The sequence below is a fragment of the Lagopus muta genome, chromosome 9, assembly GCF_023343835.1.
Source record: "Lagopus muta isolate bLagMut1 chromosome 9, bLagMut1 primary, whole genome shotgun sequence".
NCBI lineage: Eukaryota > Metazoa > Chordata > Aves > Galliformes > Phasianidae > Lagopus > Lagopus muta.
In genome coordinates, this window is record NC_064441.1 from 9,881,491 (window position 1) to 9,901,742 (window position 20,252).

At 46.3% G+C, this 20,252-nt stretch overlaps 1 protein-coding gene across 10 annotated transcripts in view; it reads left to right on the plus strand.

Annotated features, from left to right (window-relative positions):
* TP63 (tumor protein p63) overlaps window positions 1-20,252 on the plus strand; it is a 143,484-nt gene that overhangs the window by 64,385 nt on the left and 58,847 nt on the right. For 9 of the 10 annotated variants that reach the window (XM_048955073.1, XM_048955076.1, XM_048955080.1 and 6 more), the window contains exons 2-3: window positions 242-370; window positions 687-819. In XM_048955073.1, the coding sequence (XP_048811030.1) occupies window positions 242-370; window positions 687-819 (262 nt within the window). Of the gene's footprint in view, window positions 1-241; window positions 371-686; window positions 820-3,945; window positions 4,116-20,252 lie in introns of those variants that run through there. The other variant, XM_048955079.1, reaches the window with a different exon arrangement.

A 20,252-nucleotide genomic window follows, 5' to 3' on the forward strand; every position in this document is an offset into this window, starting at 1 on the left:
GACACTGAGATGTATTTAACTTATTTAGAAGAGTGGTTGAATTCTCTGCTGTCTAAATACAGCATCTGCAGCAGTGTGGAATGTGTGTTGTACAGCTGTGAATGTTACAGGCATTCAGTGTGTCTCCTTTTTCACACAATAGCTTCTATTTATGGGTTTTCATCAAGTTGGACTCTTGCATTCAACATATCTTTGTGTGTTTTCTTTTTTCTTTCTTTTTTTTCTGCTTTTCTTTCATAAGGTTTGTAGAAACTCCGAGCCATTTCTCCTGGAAGGAGAGTTTCTACCGCTCAGCCATGTCCCAGAGCTCCCAGCCCAGGGAGTTCCTCAGCCCAGAGATGATTCAGCATATCTGGGACTTCCTGGAACAGTAAGTTGCCCTTCAGTGGGATCTATGGAAGAAGGTGTTTAGGAGCAGGACAGCCCTGCAGTTTTGTTGTCTGGGGTGGTTTTGGGATTTCAGTCTTCTGTATCTCTGGGTCCAGCCATGGTCAGGGACTGTTGCTGGAGGGTGCATGGTGGTGGAGCATGGAGGGTGGTGGAGTGGGTGCTCACTGGGAATTCCTTCATTGATCCTGAGACTGGTTTAATGGTGGCACCCAAGTCCTGGGGAACACCCTGACACACAGGGAGTTGAGGGGAATGGGATTTGGCCCATTTTAACTGCACTGCTTTGTTCCTCATAGGCCAATATGCTCGGTTCAGCCAATTGATTTGAACTTCATTGATGACCCATCTGAAAATGGCCCTACAAACAAGATAGAGATCAGCATGGATTGTGTCCGTCTGCAGGATACGGAGCTGAGTGACCCAATGTGGGTGAGTAGAGAGGATTTCTTTAACCCCTAGAGGAAGGTGATTCTTTGCAGAAGCCATTCCTGCTGCATTGCTCTGAGATTCTTTTCCCCTTCCTGGTAGCTCTGTGGCTGCTTTCTGTTGTCTTCTGCCCATGGAAGCTGTTTGGGAGTGTGGCTCTACCAGGTGACTGTGGTGGTGTCAAGCTGTGGTGCCAGTGCTTGTGGCTAGCTGAGATGCTGAGAGAGCCCTTTTTAGCCTTTGGGGCTGCCAGAGGGAACAGGTTGACTCTTCACCAACTCCTCTCCTGCTAAAGCAAGGGCAGCGAAGGGATGAGGCAGGTAAACATGTGGAAGAGCCATCTCTTGTGCTTGTCCAGGTGCTTAGCTGTCCCTGCTCTCTCCTTGCTTAGAACTTTGTTTTGTGGCCCAAAGGTTAAAATAGTTCTGAGTGCTAAACTGGCTTGAAGACCAGATGAATGAAAACTTGCTTTCGGATCATGGTTGTTTTGTTCTTTTCTCCCCATGTTTTTCCAGATTCTTAGCTGTGGGTGTCTTGCCAGTATCCTTTCTGGCTGGAATGTGTATCAAACCCTGGTGTGTGCCTTTGGCACAGAGTGGCCAGTTCCTTCTTACCAATAGCTCTGGTGAAGAAGCCAGGTGCTGCTCTTGCAGGCTGGAGCAGGTGGTGTGTCAGGAGTTTGAGCTATTTGTTTACACCTTCCTGGGCCTTAGGTACTGCAGGGCAAAAATCCTATGTGCTTTGGAGTCAGTTGCTTTCTAAATGTTCTTGTTCCTCTGTACTTTTGTCCTGAGAAACTACAGTTTAATTTCCTAGCTAATCAACACATGTCTTTTGTGTTCAGCCATGGTGTGTTTGCAGCACTGGTGTCGGTAAGACCTAAATCCAAAGGTTTGCGTCTGCAGAGGTAGAACTCCCAGGTTACACTGACTGCACTCCTGGGTACCAGAACGTTTGACCTGTTTCTATCTGCCTGATGTGACTGCTGAAACAGGACAGGGTAGTGTGTGCCACTTTCCTTGTGGAACTGCAAAGGGTGGAAAGGCCATTTTGAGGTTGGGTGCAGCTACTCCAGCCACTCCACAGAGAGACAGCTGATTCCTGTCTGGTTATCTCTTGATTTGGGGTGGGCTCAGAGGGGCAGCACTGAGTGTGCAAGCCTGCAATGTGAGTCTGAAAGGATACTTCTCAAATTTCCTTGTTGCCCTACTAAAGCTCCAGTAAAATGGCATCTCTCTCTTCAGCTTTTTCAAGAGACTGTCTGTGTTTAAGAGGGAATATCTGCTTTTCAAAATGGGCTGGCAGTTTTCTATTTGAACTAGTTATGCCCCCGTGTATAACAATCCCTGGTACTTTAAAGTAGCTTTGCACCTTCCATGTCTACACCTGGACTTGCTGTGTTGAGTACTAGCAAAGCCTTTATATCTCTGGCTTCTCTGAGCTGTCAGCAGTGCACAGCAGCAGCTGCCAGGCTATCTTGGAGCTGTTGTTCAAAGTCTCCCTCTCCTGTCTGTGGTGCAATGAAACATCAGTGGAAAATCCCTTCTTGTCCTCTCTGACCACTGCTGGAGTCAGTTCTGGGGCTGGGAAAGCAGGGCAGGCAGCTTTAGCTGTGAAATTATTTCTTGCTTATGATGCCAGCCTTCCAGGAGGCATCTCTGAGGAGGCCAAGATGCATGGTAACATCTTTAAGTGTTTTTCACCCCAGTGATCAGCTAAAGGGGGAGTGGGGAAATTCCATCCCATCCCTGCCTTTACTGTTAAGCAACAGGTCAGGCGCTGCTCGAGTCTGGGTGTCCCCATGTTCATTAATAAAAGTTCCAGTTTGCCTTCACTGGAAGACAGAACCTTTGCTTAGTTGAGTGCTGCACAAAAGCCTTCACAAAGCGAAATATGCATTGCAAACCTGTGCAAACAGCCTCTCTTTTAAAAGGAGGAAAGCTCTTTTTACTCCCCTTAGCACCACCACCACCTCCCTATAAATTTGCAAACATCCCTGACAGGTGACAACTCCCCCTTGCAGAGAAGTCTCTGTTTGCTTTGCTGTTTCTGGGGCTTGCAGCTTGCACTGGCAGAGAATGTGTAGCCTCAGGCAAGGTGTTTGCTGTTTGTCGGCTTTAATCTGAAATACCTTACAACCCTCTTCCCCTCCAGCTTCTCTTTTCCTTTGGATAGCTTCAGGGCAAGAGCTCCCCTTGCACCTGTCTCTCTGTAACCTCAGCCATGTCACTCCTAGACACGAGGTGCTGCACGCAGCTGATTGCAGCAAAGAGTTGAAGAGGGCAGATAAACACAAAGGAATGCAGCAGAAACAGAGGGGCCCTGAAAGATGAACAGTGAGATCAAGGCAGAGTGCTTTTCATTATTAGATTTGTCTCTGGAAAAGAGCGAGGCCAGCTTGTCTCTGCGATGTACCACTGTGTGATATCTTAAAAGGCTCATGGTGAATGAGACTGGTTTATTCAAAGCAATTGTCCTTCTGTGGACTTTAAAGAGATCCCAACTGAGGTTTGAAATAAGCATTGTGCTTTCATGCAACTTACAGCTGAAAAATGAATCTTCCAGCCTTAAGAGATGTTTCATCCTTGATCCTATGAGTTTTGCTGGCAAGAGCTGTGATTTTATTTTGATTTTGGTACAGTTGCCTGCAAGCAACAGAACTGGTAGGGGAGAATGAGCATCAGTGTTCAGAGCAGTGCCCTAAGAAAACTGTCCCACTGGTGGGCTTCTCTGCTGGGTCCTTCTCTGCTGAACAGCCACCAGTTGCATCCGTTTCTTTTTAAGAGCAACTCTCTCTTGGGAGAGAGCTGAAGGAGAAGAAACAAAGGAACCCCTTATGTCCAAGCTACAACCATGTCTGTTGCTTGTCTGTGACCTTGCAGTTCTCATGCTCTTTCTTCTTAAGGAAGAAATATTCTTCCTGCATTCTGTGGAAGAAAGGAGTGGGAGAAACTGGCAATTGGCATTACCTTAGGGTGAGATGAGCTGGAGGGGACAGGAAGAGAATTTGTGGGTCTGGTGTGAAATTAAACAGTCAGCAGCCTTCCCCTTGTCTCGTGCCTTGTGACCAGCTCTTTCACAATGTCCTGTGCAGCTGGTTTCAGGATGCCTGTCTGTGAGGCTGCTGGCTGTGCCTCTTTCTCTCCCATAGCTTTAACCACAAGCAGGCTGGGAAGCCCCAGCAGCAATCTACCTCCCCATGTAGCAGAGTAGGAAGGCTGGTGGTCCCTATAGGCAGAGATAGCATTTAGAATCTGCCATGGCCCTGGTGTGGCGTGGAGCTGCAGGCACCCAAAAAGGTAAGTGGTACGTGCATCCTATGAGCCACTGTTGGGTTTCACCCAAGAAGATGCTGCTCCCTGATCTCCTTCATGGCCTAGAATAGAGCTTGTGACTGTGGGGCCTATGGTGGGGTGATGGCCAGGTCCCTGAGTTGCAGAGGGATGGTGCCTCCAAGGAGTCTCCTGTGGTGCTTGAAGCCAGGTGATGTATGAAAAACAGATTTCTTCTGACTGATGGAGCTCCCTGGAGCTGTGGAGGGAGGGGTCTGAGGGCTCCTCAAGGAATGAGCGTGTGGCAGGGCAATAACCCCTCCACTGCCCTGGAGCCCTTATGACTTTCCTTCACCCCTCAGAAGTCCTTTTAAGTCAGCAGTGTTAAGGGATGCTAGCTAGACCCAAACAAAGCTACTCTGGGCTAACAACTTTAGCAGGAGGCTTCCTGAAAAAGTGTGTTCTGTGGGGCTTGCAGAGCCCGGAGATATCCTGTTGTCCTGTCCCTGTCCCAGCAGCATGTGGGGGGCTCTAGGGACCCTGAGGGTCCTCACTGATGGGAGCAGGCGTGCTGTCCTGAGTGATGGAGCAGCTTGGCCCCCCTCCCCCAGGTACATACCTTCCTTTCGTGCCCCTGAGCAAGCCGTCCTCCTCGGCCCCTTGCCTAACCAGTTCAGTGGAATGCTTTTTTTGCAGACAGTTGCTTTGGTCAGAGTTTTCTTAACCTGTATCTATCTGTCCCTCCCTGCAAAAGGGGGAGAAAATTCCTTGCTTTTATTTTTATGTCCTTCCTCACCTGCTGTCATGGGTGTCTGCTTTGCCTTGGTTAGGCACCGCTGTGCTCCCACTGCAGGACTGATGGTGTGTGCACTTCAGTCAGGGAGGTATTTTGGATTTGAGTCTGCAGCTCAGGCACTGGGTGTCCCAGACCTGGCGAGTTGAGAAGTTTTGGAAGTGCGAAGTGTGCTTTAAGTTCTGTAACCTTGCTGCTCAAGCCTAGATGGAGGAAAAAATGGGCTGTGGGAGAGGCAGGATGCAGCCTGTGTAGGGCACAGATGTGTCAGTGCTCTCAGCCTCAGTCCTCACACTGCAGATCTGTGTTGGTATTTGACAGGGAGCAGGAGACCTTTTTCTAGTTATCTTCAACCTGCTGTAGGTTTTTTGGAGGTGCCACCCTAATCAGCTTGTGCAGGGCAGCTGGGGAGCAATGGGGCTGAGGCCCTTGGGTAGCTGGTGGCTCTCTATGGCATAGTCTTAACTTTTACCATTGTATGAAACAGTTCCGTAATTTATATTTGGTGGCCATACACTAAATTCCTGGCTACCTAAGAGCCTATCAACTGATTAGGATAGATCAGGATCTTGTTATGAACAAGAATGCAATAGACAGACAAACAAAATTGACCCTTTGTCCAGAAGAATTTATAGTGTCTGTTGCATCCTATCTAGTGCTTTAATATTAACGGGCAGGCTCTGATCTCTGTTAGTTTAATTGCTTACTTAAAAGTGTTTGCTGTGTCAGGAGAATTGAGCTCTGCTTGCTGCAAGGTAATAGTTGAAGAAGAGAATGGAAGGTGATGACAGGATGGTGAGACTGAAATGAGGAGGATGTCTCTGTGCTCCAACAGCAGGCAGGGAGCAGGCACAGTATGGCTGTGTGGTGCAGGAAGTTTGTCTGTGCAGCGCTCTGTGCAGAGGCTGGCAGCATGTCATGTATACTTCCCAGGGTTCTGGCAGGTGCTGCAGCCCTGAATTTTGTTGGGAAATGGTTTTGCACCTGGTTGATAAGGCTGATTTGATAAGTAGATGAAGCAAAGTGTGTTGTGTGGCTGTCTGTTTCCATACCTAAGTGTTCCCAGGTTGACCATGGAAGGGAAGGAAGGACTTCTGTACAGCACAGATTCATGATTAAAGCTTTTATTACAATCTGGTTTGTGCTTGAGAGAGTTTGAGGTCTGCCAAGTTTCTCTTCTGTGTGGGTATTTATTTGTTCTGTAGCTGTGTGAAGAAAGCTGAGATTATGCAGAGGCATTTTCATAATGAGCAAATGCATTATGCTGTTGGAAGTTTTCCTCTAGCACATCTTGTTTGCAGTTGAACTCCCAGACTCTCCTAATTTAGACTTGGTTTTGTGACACTGCTGAATATTTAATCTTGTGCAGCATGGGGTCCCTTCAGATGGTGTAGTTGTCACACTAAAGGTGGCGGATCTAAATCCAGAACTGACCAATTCATTCAGATAATGGATGCATCTAGAGAATGCACTCGTGTATTCAGTTTGAGCAAAATGAGGCCTGGTGAGTTCTCTTATTCTTTGTGTTGTAGTGTTCTGAAATATTCCCATTTCTCTGCAATAATTTTTAATTGCTCCCTTACCTGCACTGCTTTGCCCTGGTTCTGGCTGCATTTCTTTTTGTAGGAATGCAACCAGTTAATGAGCATGGTGACACTGAGCATATATTTTTTTTTTTAATGCCACTTTCCCTCAGTTCTTCATGGTATTGGAGAAAACAAGCTGAGTGATGCCTGCTCTGATACAGACCGTTTTGGAAGCTTATTTACAGTTCTTTTAAATATTTCTACCCTCTATATTGCTTTGCATTCAGTTTGGGAGGGAATAAACCCATTTTAAGTTAAAAAGCACAAGCCTGCTATGCTGGGAATGAGCCATGTGAGGCAGGGTGCTCTGCAGCATGCTGTAGTGTAAGGGGCTGCAGCGGCTCCTCAGCAGGGCTGGTTTTAAATCCCCAGCTCCCCTTGCAGGCAGAGGTTGAGGTGGAAGAGTGTTGCAACTGCAGATCCTGTCTACGTGCAAATACCACGGAATAAAAGAAGCAGTCGCTTCAGAAGATGTCTTTCCTGAGCAGCTAGGCCTGCCTCCAAAAGTTTCCATGGCGCTGCACGTGCGCCTTGCGTAGGTATGGAGCAGTGACGTGCTACTGCTTACTTTACATCTTTAAAAGCTCTGCAGAAATGCTTAATTAAAAAGGATCTTGATCTTAGAACAACAGACCGCAGGCACTTCTTGCCTTCAGAGCAAGCTGAAGTTTATGCTATCATGCTTGGAACTTTACAGCACAAGTTTCTATTTAGTTGATAGGATCCCCCCCCCTTTTTTTTTCTTTTTCTTTTTTTTTTTTTTTTTTTTTTTAAACCTATAAATGTACTTCCAGGTTATTTATTGTGAATATTTTGATTGTGTTAGAGCCAGAAGCAGCCAATCACTTGGGCAGCTGTGGACAGCTGGCATTCCATCAATCTGTGGAAAGCAGCTGAATACCAACAGAGGTGGAGTTTCATGTTCATCTGGACTGATTTTTTTTTTTTTTTTTTCCATCAAATAAATGGAAGGAGGAAAATAAGGCACTTCTGTCTTAGTACCTGAAAACAGGGTGGTGAATTGAGCTGTTCACCTCCAGCCAGATAAAGAACTTTGCAGAACTTTGTGGAACCCCTTCTTGTGAGGTGGGATGGATGGATGGAAAGCAGACTCCAGTCCTGTTGTGAAGCTGCAGTGCTGCCCTTGCCAGTTTGGCACTGTGAGTGGGCTGGAGGTTCATGGGGTGCTCCTTCGGAGCATCATTTCCCTTCCCAAAGTGACTGTGCTGTATGGGGTGTAATTTCTGGTTTTAAAGACTTCTCTTGCATTAATTAGGATTCCTGCTTTGAAGGAAGCCTGGTGCATCCAATGTTTTGCTATGTGTTGCTTTGTGGTTCTACAGATTCTTCCTGCAGTTCTGTTAATGACTATTATTTTTCCTCCATTACTCCATGATGAGACTTGTGAGCAAGGTAATGTTTTCCTCCAAGCGCCTCTGCTTCTCACCTCACTGTCATTGATTTGATAGCATTTAAATTAATGAGTGAATTGTCAGGCAGTCACAGAAAATTAAATCAGTGTCTGTGAAGCATAGATTAAGGAGTGCCTTTTGGCCTGGGTTAAGTTCACTCGCAGCTGAACAGGCTCTTTGCTAATCAGCATCTGAATTTGCAGAGGTTAATGAAAGATCAAAGGAGTTTTTGGTAATGAATGTAACTGTCATCTCTAGAACATGAATTTGTCTCCAGCCTGTTTAAGCAGAAGGGAAAGGTAACCCCAAAATACCCTTCTTCCTCTCTCCAGGCACAGCTGGGTAAGGTGGACCTTGCAGTGGTTTCCAGGCTGGATTAAATAAGTCTGAAATGAGAGTAATGATAATTCTTTGGGGGAACCTTGCTGGCCAGATAACTATGGCCATTCACTATAAGTGTTCCTATACCAGTGCCAGATGTGGCATATGAGAGTATGCAGGGGGTATTTGGACACAGATTGAGACTGTAAAATTGAATGCTTCTGCATGGGAAACATAAGGAACAAGCAGCTCCCTGGCTGGAAGGGCTGCAGCAGCGCTTGGGTGTCCTGCAACAAGAGCTAAGAGCTGGTTAGCCCAAACATGGAGTGATGCACTCCTGTGGGGAGCATCCGTGGCTGACAGCTGCAGCATCTGGGCTTAAGCAGAGAGTTTGTAGACCAATTTCAAATTATTGTAGCCTGATGACTCCTTAAACATTAGGTTATTGTACAGGGGGTACGGGGAGAAAACAGGCAAGGTGTAGGGACTGGCTGTGAAGAGCTGCTGTGGTTGTGTATTTGTTAACAGTTGCGCATTTCCTGTGTGTGATCTGTAGTTTATACAAGATAAGGGAAGAACAACACTTTCCCTTCAGCTGTTTGAGCAAGAACAAACATGATCTGTCAACAGTTGCTTCTCTCCTAACTAAAAACAAAGACTCCCTAATCTGTCACTATCTCCTGTTTTTTCCCTGTCCCCAGCCGGAGCGCTCTGTCCCGTGCTGAGATGCAGGTTTGTGCTGCACCCACATCTTCCTCCAGCTGGATGGATGGGGCTGGTTTTGCTGCTCAAGACTTAAGTATCTGACTGTAACTTCATTGAATTTTCTTGAGTAACTTAATTTTTGCACAATTTTCTTTGATGGGAAATGGAATGCACAAAGGTCAAGCAAAAATGCAGCCTGAACACTGATTGCTGTCACTCAGGCAAAAGTGCTACTGGTGGCAGAGAGTTGCATGGCCAGGTCATGCAATGTCTGCTAACCCATAGTTTTGTACCTACCAGTGAACAAGTGTCACTTCTGGCAGTGGCTTTGCAGGTTCATCAGCTGCCCTAGAAATGTTTCTTTCTGCAGGAGGTTGTTAACTTTCATTCCTGAGCATTTTTAGCAAAAAGCAACTCGTCTTTAAAGAGTTTTTAAGGTACCAAAATGTGAGGAAAAACTGGAGAATCGGGAATAAAACAGAAAGCTTTTTGATTAGTAAATTATCTTGCTTGATTTCCATCTTGCATTGTACTCCAGCTTCGGGAGGCAAGTCTGCTGGCTGTGGTGGGAATATCCATAGGAGCAGGAGACAGGATTGGAGAGGTTGGATTGTGCAGCTGGTAGGGGAAGATGTGGAGACCTTGCATCATCTTGGCAGGAAAGCTGAATCTTTCCAGAGGAGTGTCTTTGCTGCTTTATTAAATGGAGCTTGGCAGCCCAGGGGCAGAGTCCCTGGGGGCTGCGTGTGTCCTTCCTAAACCAATATTGCACCGGGGTTGTGAAGAGAACTGGTTTTGTTTCACAATTCTTTTCCACCTTCCCTCTCCCTGCTCCCCTCACATAGCGTTATCTCTTGATGTGGTGCCATTAACTCTCTAATTAGCCCTGGGGGTGTTCTGGGGAGATAACGAGGCTGTAGGAGCTCAAATAAGCAGCGTGCGCAGATGTTTACCCAGGGTCGGAGGGCAGACCTGTTGTGACAGCCGATTGCCTTGGGGAGGGCAGACTCCTTTGGGAAGGGAGAAGCTGATCTGTGCTTCAGGCAGACCAGGAGCAGGGCTCCCCTCCTGCCCGAGGCAAGTCGGTGTCTTTTCCATGCATTGCAAAATGGGGAAAAATGCAGTTGGAAGTCCTTGGCATAGAGGATTCTGGAATAGTGAGTGTGATCAGGGTATGTCTGTAGCTTGATGGCTGTGCACGAGGCCACGTCCAGTTGCTCTGGCTGATGGTGGGCAGGGTCAGCAGCATCTCTTTGGGTGTTTTTTCTTCTGTATTTTGCCTTGCCATAACACTTTTTAAAGGGGAAAGTCCCTGTTTCAGTACACAATTTTTTTCCTTCCTAACCTCTTCTCTTGGTTTGAGCAATGAAGACCAGCTGATACCTCTGCACTGGTATTTGGGAAGGAAGGGTGATTTTTGTTTTTTTGCCTGCTGCTATGGTTTGGTGTGTGTGTGTCCCCATAAAGTCTTCATTGGAAAAGCTCCCAAAGCTAATTGGCAGAGGCTCAGTTTTGAGCATTCAGCAGTTATTCAGATGAGAGGGGGGGAAACGCATTCTATTTTTTCCTCCTCCTTCTGTTATCTCAGTCTTAATTTGTAAACATTTCTGAGCTGAGTGGATGTCACGGTCCGTGGTGACGCGGTTGATCCAGCTGCTATTTTTACAACAGAGTGGAGAGGTCTGAGCAGAGTTATTCCCTTTGATGTGCAGGAAATTCTACATGAGCCACCTAACAAGCAGGCAAGTTTGTGTATTTTCCCCCCCCTCCTCTCCAAGAACTTACACAATCTCCAATTAATGCCACAATTAAAGACTTGTGGCAATGGTATTTTAAATTGTCATGATTTAGTACGGTTACCTTGCTTTCAGGAAGGCTTATTGATGACTTGCTCATGGTAACCAGGCAGAGATGCTCGCATGGACCATGTAAGAGCATGCAGAAAGTAAATTGTTTAAAAGAATAAACAAAACAAAAACTTGAATTGATGATTTGACTTGGCTGATGCCTCATTCTGGAAACCTAGGGGTCTTGTTTGTGCCTTATTTTACTTTTCAGCATACCAGTGGGAGCTGCAAAGCATTGCCAGAGTTTTTCTGGAGCAATGAAGTCAGACCTGGGAGGGTTGCACTTGAAACTTTCAGATCTCACTGGTAATGATTATTTTTGGTTTTGCAGGGTATTGGAGGTAACTTTATTTAAAAGTCGAGAGGTTTCCCTTCCAAAGGCTGAGCTGCTTTGCTTGTCTAAGATCAGCGAGCTAAGCAAAGCTTGAGCAGCAGGCTTTGCAAAACCCAATGCTCTGGGTTGATTTATTTCTTTATTTTCTAATTTCATTTTGTAGGAGAGGAAGGATTGAGGGAAGCTCACTGGACTAAAAGAATAAAGTTGAACCTTGTTGCAATGTGAATAGGAATAATATATCTTAGCACGCAGAACGAAGGTCTCTGTCTCAAATGGTTTGCTTTCTTTGGCTAAGCTGATTGGTGCAATAGGTTACAACCTCTATCTACAAGGATTGTCTTGCTTATGACTTCAGGCCATCACAGTCACAGCAGAACTGAGAGTGTTTTCCTTGGAGACCTGTCCAAAAGGCTCAGATTAATGAATCCCATTGCTGGGAAGTGAGAGTGCAGTTTGAAGGGGGGTCCTTTTAGCTTTGTGATGTTCATTTAGCAGTATACAGTTCAGAGAGTTAAGGTTGCCTCTGACCGAAGCTGTGAGATGCTGTCTTGCCATTGTTGGCTTGTTTTTTGATCTTTAAGAGGAGGGAATTGAAGACATACAAGGAGTTTTTTCTTTCTTTTTTTATTTATTTTGAGGGGGTTGCTGTCTCCTGCATGCAGCCTGGGAGCTCTGGTGGGTGCTGTTATCTCCAGCCACTTATGCTAGGGTGACAGTGACCTCCTTTGTGGCACCTGAGGATGACTGATCTGCAAAAGGCCACTTGTCCAGCATCCACTTCGATATGATTGTACAGGCTGATGCTTCTGAAACACAGAGCTACGTCAGGGCTGTGTGTACAGAGGGCAGGGATTTGTGCTGACATGTCAATTTATTCATGCTATATACATTTCTCCTCGTGTTTGACATGCAGATCTCCTTGGATAAACTTCCACACATCTCTATGTAGTTCATCTGGGTGTTGCTTCACCCACAGCCACCTCCAGCCACCTGTGGGACAGAAGATAGCAGATGCTTAACACAACACTGCTGTGTTAATGACTTGGAACAGGAGGAAAAGGAGGTTCTTCTCTGTTTCATAGCACAACTAGCAAATGAGGTTTTTGCAGTGGCTTGCTGAAGCTGGGAGATGTGTGTGTCTTGCCTCCTTCTGTGCTTCCCCTTCATAGCTTTTGAGCTCGCGCATCGGTATCAAAACTTAAATCCTGATAATATTTAGGAGTCACAATTGCCTGTCATCCATGCCAGTCCTCTTCGTCACTGCTAGACAGCTGTAACTCCACAGGTGACTTGCAGCTTCATGTCTAGCTCTGCAAACTTTGCAGTGGTGCTGCGAAGTGACCTGCCTGGCTAACGGTGCTGTGGCTGCTCCCTGCAAACCTCGCCTATACTTCCAGATTAGCACATGTGGTTTTCTGGCTTGTACCCATCTCAGGTGAGATCGCATAAACGCACTGAGATCAGCCTGTAGTGCTGGGAAAGGTGAACAGAATTAAAAATGAAGGGGCTGCAGCAGGCTCTTGAGCTGTCCCTGTGATGTTGGAAACCTGCTCTGTGCTCAGCAGGCTTTTGCTGGTGGTTCAGGAGCAGTGAGGATGTGTGGGACTCCAGCTGTGCTGGGTTTTTGATGCTGGGGAGGGTTCCGTGCTAATCCCTGTTCCTGGGGGCACCTCTTTGTGCTGTGCTGCCCAAGAAAGAATGGGTAACATGCATGGTAAATGTTTGCAATCTGTTGCTCAGGTGGCCAGCAAGCATTTGCCATGTCATACTAGCAGGGTTAGAGCTAAATGAGACAGCTGCAGCTCTTTGCATGGTGAGAGGAGCTCCTGCACAATGGAGAAGGCACTGTGATCCTCTGCTGCTTGCTATGGTGTTGGTTCCTTTCTGGCTGTGGTTTTGTCCCATTTTTATCAGAAGAAAAGAAGCTGGTGGAGCTCTCAGTGTCCTCTAATTCAGGGTGGCAGGAAGCCAGGGGTGGCTTTCTGTCCTGTGCTGGTGCAGGCATCTGAGGCTTGCAGCAGTGCAGGCTGCTTACACTGATGTCCCCTCCTCGTGTGCCCGAAGACGTTGAGGTTAAAGGATGCCTGAAGGCAAAGGAGTTGTGACAGAGAGCAGAAGCAGCTCTCTGGCAGGAGGTATTTGACTGGGCTTGGGTTGCAGCTCTGCTAGGGACCTCACTTTCCTTCCCTCTACGCAGCTCCCATGGGTCACTTGCTCACTGAGGCTAGGTTTTCGTTGCGAACGGCTGCAGCAGTGCGGGTACTTAGCAATTAGCCACTGGTCGGCTTCACGGCAGGTCCTCAAAGTCTGGAGCACCGTCGTTAGGCTGGGAGGGCGGGCGGCCGCTCTCTGATCTGGATGTTCGGTTTCCTCTCTCTCTCCCCCTTCCCCGCCCCTTTAAAAAGGCGTTTTGTTTCCCCTCTTCGGCTGCAGCTCGCCCCGCTCTTCCCGAAGCACAGGAGAGGAGAGCTGCCTTTTGTTCTCTCTATGCATCCCACGCAGGGAGAGACGGCAGCGGTGGATCCCACTCGCGGCTCGGGGCGGTCCGGCAGCTGTGCTGCACGGCTGCCGGAGTGGGATCCTGGGGGGTTTGTGCAGCCGCAGAGTAAAGCAGACGGGCAGATCGCTTTCCCCACTCCGAAGTGTCTTTCTGAAATCTCTAGTTGCTGTGGGTGCAGCGTTCGGGTGGTTTTTGCTGAGGATTACTCAGCGATTTCTCCCATGTGCTAGCTCAAAATCACGACTCCCTCTGGTTGAGTTGCTTTTCTGATTTGTAACCATTGTGATTTGAAAGTTTACTGCAGAATTAGATGCGATTGCAGAGGAGGAAGATATGTAGCTGGAGAGCAGCTATGTCCCGTGAGAGTGGATGAAAGCATGTGGATGACAGAGCATGTGTCTGAATTATGGTGCATGGAGCAAGAATTGCTTCTCAGAAAGCCCCTTGAGTGCTTTGTCCAAAAGCTGAGTGCTGCAGCAGTCGGAGGTTTGGCTGTGCTGCTGCCCTCCCATTCTCCAGCGATGCATCTCAATGTCTTCCCGAGCTGTTTGGGCTTTGGTCACAGCCAAGGCTGTGCCTTGAGAAAACTCCAAAGTCTTCTAAGAAAATAAATAAATAGAGGCTCTTTGGAGCAGCTGCTTGGGAGCAGCTCTGCATTTTGAGTTTCTGAACTCATCGAAAAGTGACAGGGGAAAGTTGTAGTTTCCTTTCTTTTCTTCCTTTTTTTTCCCCCCCCCCTTTGTCATTCCCCCTCCTTCCCTTTGCTTTTTAGAGATTGGTGATAAGGAATTCTAACTACTTAATGAGCTGGGAGAGGCCTCTCTCCATTGGAGTGGAGGACTCCAGGTGGCACTTTGACAGATTGGACAGGTAAGGCAGGAGAGCCCCACCTCCTCCTCCTCGCCTATAGTTAGGTATATAAGGGAAACTTAAATTATGCAGAGAGGCACACTCCGAGTCCTGTTATCTTCCAAGTAGCATCACATACCTTTTCAGGGTCTTCTAGGGGGTGGGAGGTGTTTGTCAAAATCCTGGAGCCAGAAGAAAGAACAGCAGCATTGATCAATTTGACTGCTAACATGTTGTACCTGGAAAACAATGCCCAGTCCCAGTATAGCGAGGTAAGGATCCTAGGTTTGAGCTGTGATATCTTTTAATATATTTTATTTGTAGTGAAATCATGCAACTTTTCACCCCTGTAGTCCCGATGTTAGGCATGCAAGATGCATTTATTTTTCTGAAACTTTGCGCCTTCCAAATGGCAAGTAGAGTTTGCTGAGCTAGATATTGAAATGAGAATGAACTTGAAGCCTTTACGTTTGTGACAGCAAATTTCTTTTGGGAGCCTTGATGAACCAAATATATGTAGTTAAAAAAATATGTAATTTTTTGCGTTAGTAAAGCAAGGCAAAGTAGTCGTTTACTGTATGCAATGCGTAGAGTTTGCATTCCTGTAGCAGTATGAGCAGTATCTGTGTTGAGTGCATTGTAACTTGTTAGCTAGTCTTTTTATTGTCAAAATTGCTGCTCATTGTTAAAAATGGGTTTAGGAAATAAACCAAAAACTCTCTAATTCCATTCCTTGGTTACGTTTAAGTAATATGTGCAGAGGTTCTCTGCCGCAGGAGTTGCGTTAGCGTCCACCCCAATAACTCCTTTACACGGTGCTGTTAATGCTTTTTGTCTTGAAGCAGCAGCAAGATACTTTATACAGGCTATCCGTAAACACTGTGTGGGGATGAATTCTCACACAATGGATGTGACTTGTTGCACTGTATGGGTGCAAGTGGAACGCAAACTTCAGCTACAGACTTTTTTTGGTTGTTTCTTAGCTCACTAAATGAGTGTTTTTGTAAGGTAGAAGCTGAGTGAATTGCTGCATACTGTGCAAATCTTTGAAGGAAGTTACCTGGGGTTGAGGCAGATCTAACAACAATATTGGTTTACATTCCAGTGGAGACAGCAGCTGTGTTGACACTCGTCAGAATGGCGATGCAGCAAAATCTTCTCTGTATGTGTGCGTGTGTATTCGTGGTGAAAATGCTTCAAGCGGAGGGCATGGGGTGTGGGACCTGCAGCAGACAGAAGCTCAGCCACTTGGAAAAGAAAACAAAATAGGAATTGCACGGTGGAGAGCGCAGATAGGGGATGCGATAGCTGGCGAGGAAAAGCCTGTTAAATGTACGCTTGGGGCTTGCACACCTGGGATGGCGGTTTGCAACTCAGATAAACTGGAAGCTGTGTGTTTTCCAGGTCTCCTGTATTTCAGGGTGTGCAAACACACGGTATGCTCTTGTGCCCAGAAGACACTAATGTAGTGACTATTTTTTTTCTCTCAGGTTAATTATAAACTCTTAAATGGGGAGAGAGCACTTCTTGGCGTGTTTGCTTGGCATTATTTGTCTCCTGCTATCTGATCAACTTTCGCTGAATAGCAGCGGTGGGGCTGTGGAGTCCCCATGGTTGACTTGCTGGGCTCATCTGTCAGAAGCGATGCGCTCGGGAGCATTCATGCTCCGCTTAAATGCCGCTTGCTGTAGCAGCAGGGGAGGCTTGTAAGAGGCTTTAGCTCCCTTCTTATATATTTTTTCCCCTTCTTACATTTGATCTTGATGCGCTGGCTTTGTTCATTCAGTGAAGCGTTGAACACTGTGGAAGGAAAATGCGATTAGCGCTGACTTGGCTTTATTACTGATATAGCAGCCCTTATAGCAACCCTCTGAGTGGGATCGAGACCTGTGACCTCTGTGAGAATGCGTCCTGATGAACCTTGCTCATCCTAGGCTTGAAAAAAAGATGTCAGCTTTCACCAGAAGTTAAATAAAAAAGAAAAAACTGGAACTACCTTTAGCTAGCAGCGTGGATGTAGGAGTTTCAGTTTATTGAACTCAGACTTAAAAATGGCGAACAATTGGCTTCCCTCCCATTGAAACACATTTCCTTTCCTCTCTTCCCCATTGCTGTGCCTGGGATGCTCGCTGCCTTCCAGCACTGTCTCCTTATGGGTGCTGTCCTCTGCCCGCTCTGCCCTGCAGCTTGAGCCTTGTGCAAGGCCCGGCCAGGCCTGCGTGGTCAGGGCAGCAAGCTTGTGCTGTGGCCCGCGGCCCTGTGAGGTCTGTGCCCGCAAGCGTGGTGTCAAATGCCACAGTGAGATGAGGAGTTGCTTCTAAGCAGGCAAAATTTGGTTAAGGGAAGTTGAGAGCGAGGCTTGAGGAGTCAATTGCAGGCCAGAAGGCTGGAGGTGGGACCTGCCCCAAGCTTTTGTTGCAGTTTAATGCAATCCAGCATTTGATCTGGGTTGATTGTAAGGAGCAATTGAGCTCTTTGGCGGAGTGCTGGACTTGGTGGCTCTGGAGATCCTTATGTTGGAGTAGATGATGTGAACAGGAGGGATATGTGGCATGGCTAGAATGTAGCAGGACGATGAAGTGGTGGTTAGCAGGAATCTTGGGATCTTGGTTTGCTCTCCTTCCTTGTTTCTCTATCTGGCAGTTCTAGGTATTGTGCAGAAACTTCTGCAAGGAGATGTGCCCCAGATGGGATGCACTTGTGAACTGGCTGTGCTCCATGAGGAGGGTCCTTGGAGGTGTTCAAGAAATGTTTGGATGTGGTACTTAAGGACGTGGCTTAGTGGGCAGTATTGGTGGTAGGTAGTGAGCTTGACTAGGTAATCCTAGAGGTCTTTTCCAACCTTAATGATTCTATGTGTAAATCTGTCCAATCTTATCTGCCTTTCTTGGGTGCTGAATGGGGAGGATGAGAGCAGTAAAGAGATCCCGTTGGGGACTGATTCTTCTGGAATATGACTGAGATGATGATTTGGAGAGATTAATGTGTTTGCTCAAATCAAATTAAGGCACAGCCAAAAGAATAAACATAGCTTCTTCAAACGCTGATAAGAAGTGTGCTGTGAATTTTGATCATCTCCTTCTTCCCCAAGATCTTCCTGCTCTTTGTGGGAGAGAGGCAAATTAAAGCATCTCTTTCCGTTAAGATTTTTATCATAGTTTTGGGAGGGGAATGGGGAAATGAGTTTTAGACAAAACTTTAAAACCTCTAGTGCTCTCCTGTTACGGCTTTTTGGCAACATTCCTTCATGCTAGAAGTCTAAAAGGCTGTAGTTGGATTGCTGCAAACAACTTTGATTTAAGGTTAGAATAACCTGTTCAAGAAGGATGGATCTCATATAGTGTGTGTTTATATAAATAAAAACTTGAACTAATAGTTGAAACGCGTGTGTTTGACCTGTAGTGCCCTGGGTATGAGTATTGCTTCTTCAGGAGCAGCCAGGCGGTTCCGTAGGGTGGCCTGGAAGGATGTCCTGAAGGAGTTGGGCCACCTCTGTGAGGCCTGAGAAACATGCACTGGTGTGGGATGTTGCTTTAGCAAACAGTTTCAGGTTAAGGAATTTAGAAATTGAGATATAGCTGGCTTTGCAGTATCATCCACTTCAGTGTGCGGTAAAAGTGTGGTTGGAGTTTCACCACCCTTGTTGTCTGAACTTGGTTGTCAACCACCTGAGAGGACAAAGCTGTGGCCCTTCTGGTGTTGCTTTCCTTGACTGATCGTGAGATGCGGCATTGGTCGCCGCTGTTCTGTCTTACCCTGCTCTGTGGCCCTCAGACAGGCCTAGGGTAAAGGAAGGAATTTTGGGAGAAGGCCACCTGGTCACTCCCAAGGGAACCACTGTACTCCCTTCCTGCAGACCTGTCTTTTTCCTCCTTCCATTTGTGAAGGTGTCCTGGAGTTCAGCCGCCTCTGATTAGGGAGATGTTAACTCCCAGTGCCTGGGAGGGAACTTCTTTCTGAGCAGTGGAGGGTTCAAGTAGGAGCACTGTGCCTTTCAGTGGCTTCTGAATATTGAGATGATACTAACAAACCTGCCTGTTTGGGTGCAGGCCTCATTATGAGCAAGAAGTAAGGAGGTGCACTGAGGATTACATTTTTGCCAGCTGGACGATGACAAAGATGCTTCTTGACTATTCACCCCTCGTTTTTTGCTGTAATTGTACTTAAAGAACTAAGTTTTTTGTCATATGATGTCTTCTGTGCAAGCTTGTGATATGAGTAGCTTATCCTAGACTGCAGAGGTCTTCTGTGAGGATGTAGAGGCCCTGTATAGCCAACCCTTTCCTCTGAGAGGTTTGAACACCTCAGTTGCAGATCTTTGTCCTATAATAGAAAAGCTGAAGTAGACTTGCATATACCTTATCTTTTTGGAGAATTGGAGTGGTTGGTTTTCTGGTAAAGAAACTGAAGCAGTCCAGAGGTCTCAGGAAGCTGAGATACACCTTTTGCCACATGCTCCCATCCCCCTGCCAGCTGAAATAGGAGGACCACTCGACAGAGGAAACACGGGGAAGGGCAAGAGCTGGATCTGTGTCATGCAAGGGTTTAATTGTTTACTATCAGAGCAGGTTTGTCATGTCATGGGTGGTCTTCTGTTTTGTAACATGATACATAAAAGCTTGGGTGATAGCAGCACTGATAGTGGGACTGACATGATCCTTTGTAGGGTAGTGAATTGGAACTGTTACTTGAAAAAATCCTCCTAGCTTTAGGCAGAGGATCTGGACTGGCCCTCCGCAGTCATAGGGTATAGCTCAGAAATGAATGATTGAAACTGTATGTGGGTGGAATAATTGAATAAGATTGTTTGTTAATAGACAGAAATGAAACCAGATGATGTTCTGTCTGCACAGCCTCAACTTCTGACGGTGCTGTGTGATACATCTGCAGAAATTAGGGTAGTCTGTGCAAAATTATTGCTCAGTAACATACTGTGGTTTGCACAGTAATGCGTTGGTACTGGACATCAGATTGTAAAGTGGAGATGCAATTTCTAATCCTTTGCTTAAATTGAGGATGAGTATTGGGGCAAGATGTTTTTGCAGTTGGCAAATTATTAGTTTGCTTCACTTGGGAAGAAACCAATTCTAAATACTTTCTATAGTAAAAAGAAAAAGAAGTCCATGTAAAAGAGCAGCCATTGAAGTGAGGATGGTTTTCTTGAATTGGTGACTATAAATGGTGGTCCATTTTTTTTTTTTTTCTTCCACTTGTGGGGTGTTTTCTTGTTGGTTTTGTTTGTTTTGTTTTGTCACCGACAACTGAGTTATCTGCATTTCTTCTACCACAAGCAGACTATTTTACTGTCCTATTGCATGGCTTCCTTAGGAGTGTATCTTCTTTCTTTTCACTTTCTTTTTAAAATTAATAAGTAATGGTTTTAAGTCAGGTGAAATTGCTCAGGGACAGGAGAAAGAAGAAGAGCATGGAGAAAAACAAAAGGGAGCTTTGTCTGCCTCTGAAATGCATCCTTGCCCATCTGGTGGAAGCCTTTTGGGTTGCATCTGCCAAGTTATGCCTAGCAGAAGAGTTTTTCCTAGCATGGCCTTGTTTTACATGTTTCAGGAGCACTGCAAGATCCATGGGGAAGCAGGAAAGCTATGGATGTAGGATGTGAGAGGGTGTCTCCTGTAAACCATGTATTTTGTGCTTTCCTTCCTCGGGAAGATGTTGGCTATGGGTAGTGGAGAAACTACTTATTTCATTATCGTGAAGGGCTGAATAAAAGCGGGTGTTGCCTGGCTCAAGGCAAATTTTAAGTTCTATTTACAAAATGTTCCCACTGAAAAATCTGGAAACGCTTCAGAAAGGAAC